Here is a 12388-nt window from a genome sequence, read left to right as displayed (position 1 = left end):
GTACTAGTGTGTGTGTGCGCATGTGTGTGTCTGTGCATGTGCACATGCATGTGTGTGTGTGTGTGTGCATGTGCGATTTGTGAATGTGTCCTTGCATGTGCCCACAATACTTCTTCTGCCAGGCGTGTGCGTGTGTGTGTGTGTGTGTGTGTGTGTGTGTGTGTGTGTGTGTGTGTGTGTGTGTGTGTGTGTGTGTGTGTGTGTGTGTGTGTGTGTGTGTGTGTGTGTGTGTGTGTGTGTGTGTGTGTGGGGTGTAGATGATGCAGCAGCCTGGCAGTAAACAGTAGACAGGGGGCTTGGGGCGGGGCCGACTGGGTCGGGGGGCGGGCCAGAGCATGGGGCAAGGGGGAAGAGTTTGGATAAGTGGTTGACAGGGACAGATTTTGTGCCCGGGGCAGAGCAGGACCTAAATAGTGCGCGGTGAAGCATGGATGTTGGGAGTGGGCAGGAACACGGCACTCAGTGAGGGGTTTCAAACTGCTTCTTGAGATAGTGGGTCTGAGCGAGGGGGAGAAAGAGAGAGGAAATGTGTGTCTAAGAGAGAGAGAGAGAGAGAGAGAGAGAGAGAGTAAGTTGTGTTATATGAGAGACTGGTGTACTAGTGGTCTGGTTGTCTGAATGATCGATAGTGAGTCTTGACTGTCTGTGTGTCTGTCTTCTGGGTGTCTGTGTGTCTGTGTGTGTTTAAGACGATGTCGGAAATAATGTGAAAGGCATGGAGAGATAGAGATACAATAGAGATGGATTGGTAGAAGTAGGGACATAGTTTATGTGTGCAGAGTCACAGTTCATGCTTGTATAGCAAGCGGGTAGTTAGCCTGTTTGCCCTATCCCTGGCAAGGTCTTCCACAGCTTACAAAGTGTGTGCTTTGCTTACACACATGCCTGCATATTTGTGTGTGTGTGTGTGTGTGTGTGTGAGAAAGCACTGGAATAGGAAGACAATGAGAGTGGGATTGCTAGTTCTTCTTTTCGATATTGTTCTGGTCTAGTATCTGAAGGCCTTCACGTTTGTCAAAATATAGACAATACCACGTTTAGAGCAACAAGAGAAACATAAGTCAGTCCCTTTCACCCTCCCATGTGTGTGTTTTGTGTGTGTGTGTGGGTATGTGTTGGTGTTTGTTCCTGTCAATCAATGAGTGCATCTTACATACAGCGGTAGCAGTGACAGCTCGAAACTAGCACGAGAATTGCACACAACAGCGTTCAACTCCCGAATGACGTCCCCATGGTGATATATATCTCTGTAGATGAAGGCCTCAGACATCCATCCATCACCACAGGATACTCTGCCCAGATTATTCTATCCAAAGTCGTCACATGTCTGTTCCGCACTTTGCATGTGGAATCTTAGCTTCAGCACACACACACACACACACACGCACACGTGGCCGTGTATTTCCACATATGCTTGTGAGGGGAGACCTTCAACTGTAAAACTGAATGTGTGCACTTATAGGCCAACTGGCTGTCCCTGAAATCCTCTATACCTTTTTAACGCTGATGTCATTGAATGTTTCTTCTAAGGGATCTGGATTCCCACAGACACACACAAACATAAACAAACCCAATACATTCATACTCACACACAGTGTGTCCATTAAACTAGGACGGTTTTACCGGCCTTCTAATTAGGCACCTGTTGATGTGAACTAGTTGCACCCGTGGCTTTTTCCCATTATAATTTGAACCCTAGCTATTAAAAAAAAATGCAATCCCCGCGATGGCACTCATTTTCTTCTCAATGCATGAAATTGAAATTTAAGGCATTTGTTGGAAATTAAATGATTTTCTCCAAAATTATTTGCCGGCGAAAATAATATTAATTGAAAACCTGAGTAAAGAATAGCTCAATGAGCAGGATATATAATATTTATTTTCGAAAGGGAAAGCATGGGCCGAGCTTACACTGTGTTCCCTTCAAGCTAGGATAAGTTTCCTTTCACGCCATATATATCCAAAATATATGGATAGATAATACAGAACCATGTACATTATACAATATTCATATTATTTGTGACTTTGGGCTGCAGCTTCATCAGTGGGCCACTTCAGATCTCCCTGGTCTTGGGATGTGATGGGAGCGTGTTGTTATGATGCACTGCCGATGAGCTGTGACGTGATGAAGTGTGTGTCTATAGAGAGGTTTCGTCAGTTGGATCATTTGTGAAGAGACGACGGGTTGATGGGTCTGAATGGATGTTCTGGTATTTGAGTGGACACATGTTGAAGTTTATTAGAGTGGGGAAATGATTCTTACACCCCCATACGGCACTTGGAGAGAGAGAGAGAGAGAGAGAGAGAGAGAGAGAGAGAGAGAGAGAGAGAGAGAGAGAGAGAGAGAGAGAGAGAGAGAGAGAGAGAGAGAGAGAGAGAGAGAGAGAGAGAGAGAGAGAGAGAGAGAGAGAGAGAGAGAGAGAGAGAGAGAGAGAGAGAGAGAGAGAGAGAGAGAGAGAGAGAGAGAGAGAGATCGGGTCCTCAGCAGCGGTCAGCATCTACTTATTTTCTGAGGAAGTTCCTTTCGGATTTTTTCCAATCATAATGAATGTGCCCATTCGTCATCTGGTCTTTTCAACCACTCTATCTCTCTCCGTTCCTCCCATCCTCCATTTGTCTCCCTTTAGCTCACTTTCTTTTCCTATTTGACATTTTGTCTTTCTGCTGTTGACACTCTTTCTTTTTAATAGTCTTGCATCGTCTATCGTTCCTTTAATAGCCGCACACTTCTTGTAATTAACAAGGATGCATAATGTTTTTGGTGTGCGTGTGCATGTGCGTATTTGATGCATACGTGCGTTGTTAATATAATTTTTTAGCTAAAGGTTGCATTAACATTTCATGACGTGAAAGGGAACTTAGCCTAGCTTGAAGAGAACACGGTGTATGCTCGGCCCATGCTTTCCCTTTCGAAAATAAATTGGACAGTATACCCCAGCTGCTCCTTAGCTTCTCCCAAACGCTTGCCCTCCCTTTTGCAGAGAGGGTTCTCCCATGCTCCTCTCAACACTGGCAAATATGTTGTTAACGTGGACATTTGTTGTCGTTTTGAATGGTCTTTCTCTGAATTCGAGAGCACTGGGAGAATGTTTTAAGTCATAATCTTGGAAGATGTCCAAAGAGAAATAAATGCATTTTAAGTCGCAATCCATCTCTGAATTAGGTAACACGATGGGGTAAGGTGCCTGTTGCCAACTGCTATAAGTCATTGCCTTTGCAGCATTATGAGTATTAAGAACCAAGTGTCTGTGACGACTTTTCCGCATTCAAATCACAAACGCAGTTAGTGATGCGTTTTCCATCATCCAGCAGTGGTCGTTCCGCCAGGAAGGGTTTGGCAGAGCTACCACAACTGAATAGCTCTTCAAATCACTTGTGATTGTAGCGGCTTATATATTATTTTTTTTCCATAGGTGCCACCGAAAACAAACAAAAGGAGATCTTTAAGATAGCCACTTTGAGTTTAATTAAGTATACAGTTTATCCTGTCTCATAAATAACACCTTGTATGGAAGTGGTCATCACATTCAGTGCCTGCAGGGCTTACAGAGATGGTTTATTTAGAGAGTGCCAGGGTGCTGCATAGATGCAGATATAACATCAGGGAAATAAAATTGCGACTGTTAAATTAATTGACCGGAGACAAAGCTAACTGTGTACCTCACTTCCTGAATGGTAGATACTGCAGTGGAAGCTATTTAGGTAGTTAGTGTGTGTGTATGTGTGAGTGTGTGAGCCAGAGTGACCTTTTATGAACCGCGCATAGACAATAACTGTATAATTCACTGTAATGGATGACCATAGAGAGTATCATTTGTGTCCATAATGCTGAGACTATATTTTGTTTATAACTTCCCAATGGTAGTCTCACGCACACACACAAACACACTTAAACACACACACACACACTCTGGCTGGTGATGAGTTTAGCTATTATGCACATCACACACACGCTAATCACCTCAGCATTTTTATTTTATTGCCCTTGATTGAGCAGAGCTGACGTCTGTCAACAACACAGCACTGTCATTAACATGGATCTTCCTTTTCAATGGCTGTTGTCTAGTGTGTCCTGCCCTACCACCGTTTCATGCTAGCACTTTGCTTGCGAGATGTTGAAAACCGTAAAGTTTTCGACACACACTCACACAAGCACGCACGCACATTTCAGCATCAAGTGAAATTAGTGACAGCTTTTCAGATTGTGTAGGTTGCATGTGAGCAATTCCATCACCTTATTGAGCGACACACAATGTTGCCCACTAGCATCAGGGATCAGTCAGCAGATAAGCTAGAAGGGCGTCGTATGTAGACACGTGTACTCTCGCACAAATGCATACGAACGCACACACATGTATAAACACACACGCAAACACATGCACACGCACGCACACACAAATACACAAATTAGCATTTACCCCCATCCACTGGCACATATATCGGCCACTCTCTTAAATGTCACTATCTACCGCTCTCTCTCTCTCTCTCTCTCTCTCTCTCTCTCTCTCTCTCTCTCTCTCTCTCTCTCTCTCTCTCTCTCTCTCTCTCTCTCTCTCTCTCTCTCTCTCTCTCTCTCTCTCTCCCCCCTCCCCCTCTCCTCTGCTTCTCCATCAGGGGAGCGGGTCTGATAATGACTTCATGGTTCGTGGCTGGCGACGATAGTTGATTATCATTTGCAGTCAGCGCTTTTGTGTTTCCTCCGTGGTTAAGTAAAGTCAACACAGCATTGCAGCCAAAGAGACACCGTGGTGGTGAATATTAATGAACACAACGCCCTGGCCTATGACGCACTGCCTGGTACTGGGTTACTTACTGTCCTGATACCAAAGGTTATGTATTTAAGAGGAAGAGGAGATGAGATACGATAAGATCACATCGGTTATGATGACGTATGGTGTCTTTGCCTTTATCTAATCGCAAAGGTTAGAGAAAATAATGTAAGATGCTTTCAAAGATAATTTAGGAAGTGATATTCGGTGAGGATAAGATGACACGATATAGGATAAGCCAAGCTAAACTAGGACAAGCTGTAATAAAGTAAGCTAAGATAAGATATAAAATGCACTAAGCTAGGGATAAGCTAAGGTAAGATGCTATATTTATGGTAATATAAATGGTGTTAACTAATTCGGCCACAGGGGGGTGGCTGATTATACGTGTTCGGTCAGACTGAGCACTGCCTCACACCTATGAAGGCAGCGCCGGATTCGACCACTGGGTGCTTTTTTCTTTTGTTTTGGCAAACTAGTGTCATCTCGTGTTCAAGAGGACCAGCAGAGACGTGGGAGTCACCAGTCATGCTATCAGTGGAATAACAACAACTCCCTTCTTTTCAAAATGGCAAAAAACGTCACGACGACAGATAATACAACCACGACATTGGCGGAAGAAAGCAAGCCGGACAGATATCTGTAATTGAGGGCATGAATATTATATTTGTGCTTTTTGCTTTCTCTTTTATGATCCGTGAAATTACAACTGTAAATACTTCTAATAATGAATCAAACGCACACACACGCGTACACACATACACACAAAGATATCCCATTTGTAGTTGTGGGTTGAGCATCCGTGGTGTAATTAGCTTTTTGTTTTATATATAACTACTCGGTCCCTGCACTCGCTGTCTCCGGGCCCCATCATGGCCTTGTTTTCTGGGGTGTCACGCCGCGTTAGCTGGGTGGGGCGAGAGCGGCCAGGCTGCCAGCCAGTGTCTGATTGCTCCTGAGAGGTCCTCCGATTAGCGGCAGGAATCCAATCACTGGCGTGAGGATGCGGTGTGATTTTAACCTTTGCTCGCAGGGGAGGAGCTGTCGTTTCTCTCTCTCTTCATCTCTGGCATGTGGGTGGGGTCGGGGGAAGAGCTAGGATGAGACACACACACACACACACACACACACACACACACACACACACACACACACACACACACACACACACACACACACACACACACACACACACACACACACACACACACACACACACACACACACACACACACACACTCTCACACACACACACCTCGCAGCTGCTATGTGATCAGGGTGGGGGGTTAGTCACCGTTTAGAGTGATGGGTGGACAGTGAGCAAGGGAGCGCACGGCTCGGTGCGCGGGAAGCAGGCGGTGGCCTTGACCACTGAGGAGTTACAACCGCACACCCTTTATGACGAATGAGCCCCGAGACATACGCTCTGTACGGGTGGTCTATGGTCACACACATGCTCACACATACACTCACACCAATGCATACACGGATGCACGCATGCCCACACGCACACACACGCCCACACACGCTGACACACACGCATACACTCGCACACACGCTCACATATGCACACACACAGGCTTGCACATATATGCACACAAACAAACACAAACACACACACACACACCTACATAGCTTCATATGATACACACACATGCACACATATATTCACTTCACACACACACTCTCACACACACACACACACACACAAAAGCATATACACAAACAAACGCACACACAGGCATGTGACACACTCTCTTCTTTTTTATCTTCCTCGTCTCTCACCTCCCATCATTTATTGGCTAATACATCGCCTCTACTCACTCATCAAAATCTTGCTGCTGTATCCTTTTTCTTTCTTTTTTTTCCAGCTCTACCCGTAGTGGAATATATATATCAGCTTGGTCAGCAACTCCACATGCCAAAGACACACGCACACACAAACACAGGCACTAGCGTGCCCACACATGCTGCAGCGGAAATGTGATTAAAGGAAAACAAATCAGCGCATTTAGTCTTCTGCCGTGTTCACGTCTGTAAACATGAGTTCTTTTTGCGGATGAACATCATAAAGTGACACAAACTCACACATTGGCACAAAAAATATTCATGCAAGCACAGGTCTTCTATTCAACTCACCCATGCTTTCGTTATTCTCCACACAAACCTGATTGCTGTGTGCAGGCGTGTGTGTGTGTGTGTGTGTGTGTGTGTGTGTGTGTGTGTGTGTGTGTGTGTGTGTGTGTGTGTGTGTGTGTGTGTGTGTGTGTGTGTGTGTGTGTGTGTGTGTGTGTGTGTGTGTGTGTGTGTGTGTGTATCTGATCATGATTACTTGAACACCCAGGCTGCTAAATGATCAGGTAAAAACCCTCCTCCTGACTCACTGCTCATCTCCAGCCATCATCAACCCCTTCCCCACACTCCCCCATACACACATACACACATCCCCTTCAATCTAGCACCTTAGCACAGGCATCCTCTCATTAACGCACTGAATCTCTCTCTCTCTCTCTCTCTCTCTCTCTCTCTCTCTCTCTCTCTCTCTCTCTCTCTCTCTCTCTCTCTCTCTCTCTCTCTCTCTCTCTCTCTCTCTCTCTCTCTCTCTCTCACACTCACACACCTTCCCATGGGGTAGCAGAGAGATAATTGGAAGCAGAGGTTTTTCATGGAGATGATGCTGGGGTCAGTCAGGTGGAAAGCCCCTCTTAATAGATCTCCGCTCCCAGCACTCCAACACACACACACTCATGCACACACACACACTCATGCACACACACACTCATGCACACTGATATCCACGCTTGCTTGCACATATAGTGCACACTCCTTACTGGCTGATATAGCTTCATGGCACTCCGCCCTGCAGAATGGCACTGCTGCCGGTGGTTCATCCGCAGTCGTCCTGCAGTTTGTGCATGCACCCCCTCCTTTGTGTCTTCTCCTGTTTTGCTCATCTCCCGCCTTGGAATTACCAGCCGCTTGAAACACCTGCTCAGCACATAGCCTTACCGGTTGTACTGGCTGTCTTGCACCTGCTCAAGATAAACCCTTGCCGATTGCACTGGCTGTCTTGCATCTTAACATAGACCCTTGCTGGTTGTACTGGCTGTCTTGCACCTGCTCAAGATAAACCCATTGCCGGTTCTACTGGCTGTCTTGCACTTGCTCAACACAGACCCTTGCTGGTTCTACTGGCTGTCTTGCATCTGATCAACACAGACCCCTGTTGGTGGTACCGGCTGTTTTGCATCTTTTTATATGTTTGTATGTAGAAGCAGCGAATCCCTGTGCCGGTGTTTGTTCCATGGGGGTGTCACGTCTCAGATGGTCACAGCCCATTTTAACACTAACACCATTTGCGTTTTTTTACCCTGTGAATTTGGTGTGAAACAAGTGTTGGCTTGTTGTTTGTGACTTCTTTTTTTAATGATTGTCTCCCCTGCATGTTGTTTTGCACAATTTAGCATTACATCCTATTTGTACATAAGAAAACACATAGACCTTAATTGGATTTTCTGGATAGTGTGTTCAGGTTTTACTTGTTGCCAGACCCTGCCTGTTGCTTGCTTGGCAACATTCTCACTACATTAGGACACATACATTACTCTCTCTGATTATTATATAATCGTATACTAATGCGGAGACATTCTATAGTTACTTACATTAAAAGTCCACCCTTCGGTGCTTGTTTTTTAATTTAATTTGAGAACATTGTCCTTGGCTTACATACATGCTTGCACTTACTATGAACTTTCAGAAGAGTTTATATAACTGAAAAAAAAACGTATACTAACACTTTGACTATCAACAACAGCTGAACGATTTACTTTGTTATAAGGAGACATATTTAGGGACTATTTCATAGTTTCCATAGGGTTCATGTTTTCTAACGTCCTTTAAACATTCTCAAACCAATTTATAGCTCTCCAAGTATTCCCTAATTGGGCAATTATAAGTACAGAACGGAGAATGCTGATTGCAAAACAGTATTATAAAATACAATTCAGTAATAAGTAAGAACAATTCAAACATTAATTTCTCATTATGAAATAATTGGCTAAATTTCCAATTGTTTAATTTGTTATTTTTTTTACCTTAAAAAGACAGACAGAAAATGGAGGGCGCTTATGCGAAATGGTAGCATAATTACTCAGCAAAATCTCTCGCTCTCTCGCTCTCTTTCTCTCTCTGTCTTTCTCTCTCTGACGGTTAAGCCAGTCCCTAGGACAATTCCCGCCCTTCGTCCACATTCACCTTCCCTGTGGCTAATCTGCCTGAAACAAGAGGGCTGCCATCCAAATCAATTTGTGGCCAGTGGAGTGTCCATTTGCATGAACACGTGTACCGTCATTTAGTAGATTTCCCCGCCTTGACAGTGTCACAGAGAAGAGTGAAATCATGCATACTTGCGTTAAATTTTTTGTCCAATTTATCTCTCTCCGGTGCGTTTGGCGCTCCCTGTTTCACCTCTCCTGCCCCCCCCCCCACCCACCTCCCCCACACACCAAGGGAAGTGTTAAGAGATTAAGTGAATTACTCAGTGACGGGGCACACAGGCGCCAATAAAAGTCAGAACTTTACGAGATTGCAAGGAGTCAAATTGAGGTAGAGTGCAAAAGGAGTTAGAGAAAAAGTAGGTTTGTTGTAAAGTTTTAAAGTTTAAAAATGGGTTTGAGTGTGAGTCAAACATAAAGTAAATGTGGGCTGCAAGGCTTGATTTGCCAACCATACTGTATGAGTGATGAAATAACAAGTGCATTAGAATGTATGATTCTCAGATTGAAATCCGCTGAAATCGATTACAGCGAGCGGCTCTCTGAATGACTATTATGCTCGGATGAAGAACATCGTTCAAGGGGAAGAGATTGGATGGTGTGGTGCATGATGAAGTGCCAGGGACAGATCTTTACAAGAGCAGACCGGTTTACCAGTTCAATTTCGCCGCCATTGCCAATTATCTTAAATAAGAAAGTTATGTCTTTATTTTTTTGGGGGGGTATTTCTTTCCTAAAGATTTCCTTTCATCAGCCAGAGTTTGCTGGGATGTTTAGTATTCGCTAATGTTGCTTCGTTATCTCTCCCTTTGATCATGAAAAAGCTAATGAGTTTTGAGTCATTTTCTCTTTTCATACATCTTTCATGCAAAAGAGATGGATAATCTATAATGTGAATTGACGATTATGCACATTGCTATTCAAAAGATTCAAAGGCCTAAACGCTTTTGAACAGCAACTTGCTCAATTCAAAGTGGGTTGTTACTTTTTCATTTATGTTTTTACTTGACCTTGCACGCAACTGATTCAATCTCTATCCACTAACTCTGTATGTCATCTCTCTCGCTCTCGCTCTCTCTCTCTCTCGCTCTCTCTACCTCTCTCTCTCGCTCTCTCTACCTTTTTCTCTCTCTCTCTCTCGCTCTCTCTACCTTTCTCTCTCTCTCTCTCGCTCTCTCTCTCGCTCTCTACCTTTCACTCTCTCGCTCTGTCTACCTCTCTCTCTCTCTCTCTCTCTCTCTCTCTCTCTCTCTCTCTCTCTCTCTCTCTCTCTCTCTCTCTCTCTCTCTCTCTCTCTCTCTCTACCTTTCTCTCCCCCTCCAGGTTAACAGGCTTCCAGTTGCCCTCGCCCATCGTGAGTACGGGCTCCAGGCTCACCCTGTGGCTCCTCTCAGACTACGCTGTCAGTGGCCAGGGCTTCAAAGCTGCCTACGAAGGTAAGGTCACTCCTCAATGCGTGTCAGCTGCTATTTCTCTCTCTTTCTCCTATGAACCTCCAGCAACAGAGTGCCCACGGCCGACCTTATCGCTGGGAAGGTTTACACCCACTGCGTGTATTCATGGGACTAATTGCATTACCATATTAAGCGCTGCCTGCCGCACTCTTGCGGTAAGCCACGAGAGTCACCTCTGGAACTGTCCAGGCGGTTTTACACGTTGTGAACATTCTCTTATCCGAACGAGAAAATAATCATGATTTTGTAGGGTGGTGTCATGCCAAAGCTATGGCCACAGAGAGTGTCTCAGAAGCTGCGGCTTGTGTCTGTCATTTTGGATTTAGCTTATTGGTAATAGCCTGCTTTCAAAGTGATGCAGCACAGAGAGGTGTCACAGCTCGCCTTCAGTGAGTCAAAAACTCCAATCTAACTTTCCTCTCGTTTGGATGCTAGGCATGCTAGGCTTGGCTTGTGACAAACACAGTTTAACTTAAGTTCTTTGTTCGTAGACTTGGTGCCTTGCTTGGCTCGGTCCTAAGTTGGTGCTCTGTTTTGGTTGCTGTGTCTCTTACCACCAGAGCTAATATGGAGGGAGGGGAGGGTGTGGTCCGTCGGATGATAAGGACTTTGCTTTATGACCTAGGGTGATGCTAATGGAATCACTGTACTCCGTCTGCCTCTGTCCTTCCCCCTGTTTTGCTGTCCCTCTGCCCAGAGAAAGACCGAGACATAGATAGACAGGGAAACAGAGAGACAGTCAGGGAGATAGACGGGGAGGGAGAGGGACAGGAGAAAGAGAGGAGAATGGAGGGCACAGGGAGATGGTCTAATTAAGCTAATTACTTGCCAAGAGTTGTTCTGTCTGGAGATTGAGATGGATGGATGGATGATATTGGTCATCACGAGTGATGTCACATAGTGACTCAGGAGGCTTGTAATGGCCTTGCCAGATTGCGATCAAAGGAAGACTGCCAAGAAATGTACAAAATACATTTTCTTCGGTCGGTCCGCTGAGGGACAATTTGGGGCATCTTCCTGTTTTTTCTTCTTAGAAATAAAGTAAATGAAAGCCTAGAAATATGTTATTTCATGTATAAGAACAAAATGGAGACTTTAGTTATTCTCTAACAGCATAACACATGAACATAACAGCAAAACAAAATATCATATTCAAATATAATTTCATGATGCCATGCAAGACACTTCACGCTCTCTGCTCCACTAAATTAACTATCACATATATTTATGCATGCACAATTCCTTACACGTACACATATACCTAGTCGGTGCTAAGTGAATATCGGCACCAGCAGAAAGAATTTGCCAACAGCTCTTTTGCCTGTTGAGCACCACGGGAAATCAGTGCCATTTAATTACCTGCCACCCCTGGCTCATGACTCAGGTGAGGACTACATTGACCTGTGTCAAATGGGAAAGGGGAGATGCCCCGGCTGCACTAACATGATACCGTCGCGCTATAGGTGAGAACAAACATTAATTAGCGGTAGGGGTAGACACTCTGATTATGCAAAGTGCGGTATATAAATAGTGGACGGCTTAAAGTGTCAGTGCACTAGCATATTGCCCCGCACACACATCCTTGCCCTTTTACACTCGCACACACACACCAACACATCTGTGCCGGCTAAAACACACATCCACACCGTCGCGCACAGATCCATACAAACAGACGCAGACAGACGTCTATATCTATACACGCACACAAACGCACACACAAACACAGGCACACACACACACGTGGGTGTTGCAGTGAGCATGTGCAGTGGAGCTACACGGTGAGAGCCTGTAGTGCTGTGAGCTCCATGGCCTCGAGAGAGAGAGAGAGAGAGAGAGAGAGAGAGAGAGAGAGAGAGAGAGAGAGAGAGAGAGAGAGAGAGAGAGAGAGAGA

At 45.0% G+C, this 12388-nt stretch overlaps 1 protein-coding gene across 1 annotated transcript in view; it reads left to right on the top strand.

Annotated features, from left to right (window-relative positions):
• Positions 1-12388, top strand: part of csmd2 (CUB and Sushi multiple domains 2) — a 244295-nt gene that overhangs the window by 20742 nt on the left and 211165 nt on the right. The window contains exon 3 of the mRNA XM_030347780.1: positions 10367-10479. Within this exon, the coding sequence (XP_030203640.1) occupies positions 10367-10479 (113 nt within the window). The remainder of the gene's footprint in view (positions 1-10366; positions 10480-12388) is intronic.

This window comes from Gadus morhua, chromosome 22, assembly GCF_902167405.1.
Source record: "Gadus morhua chromosome 22, gadMor3.0, whole genome shotgun sequence".
Classification (NCBI taxonomy): Eukaryota; Metazoa; Chordata; class Actinopteri; order Gadiformes; family Gadidae; genus Gadus; species Gadus morhua.
This window is presented reverse-complemented; position numbering and strand designations above follow the sequence as displayed.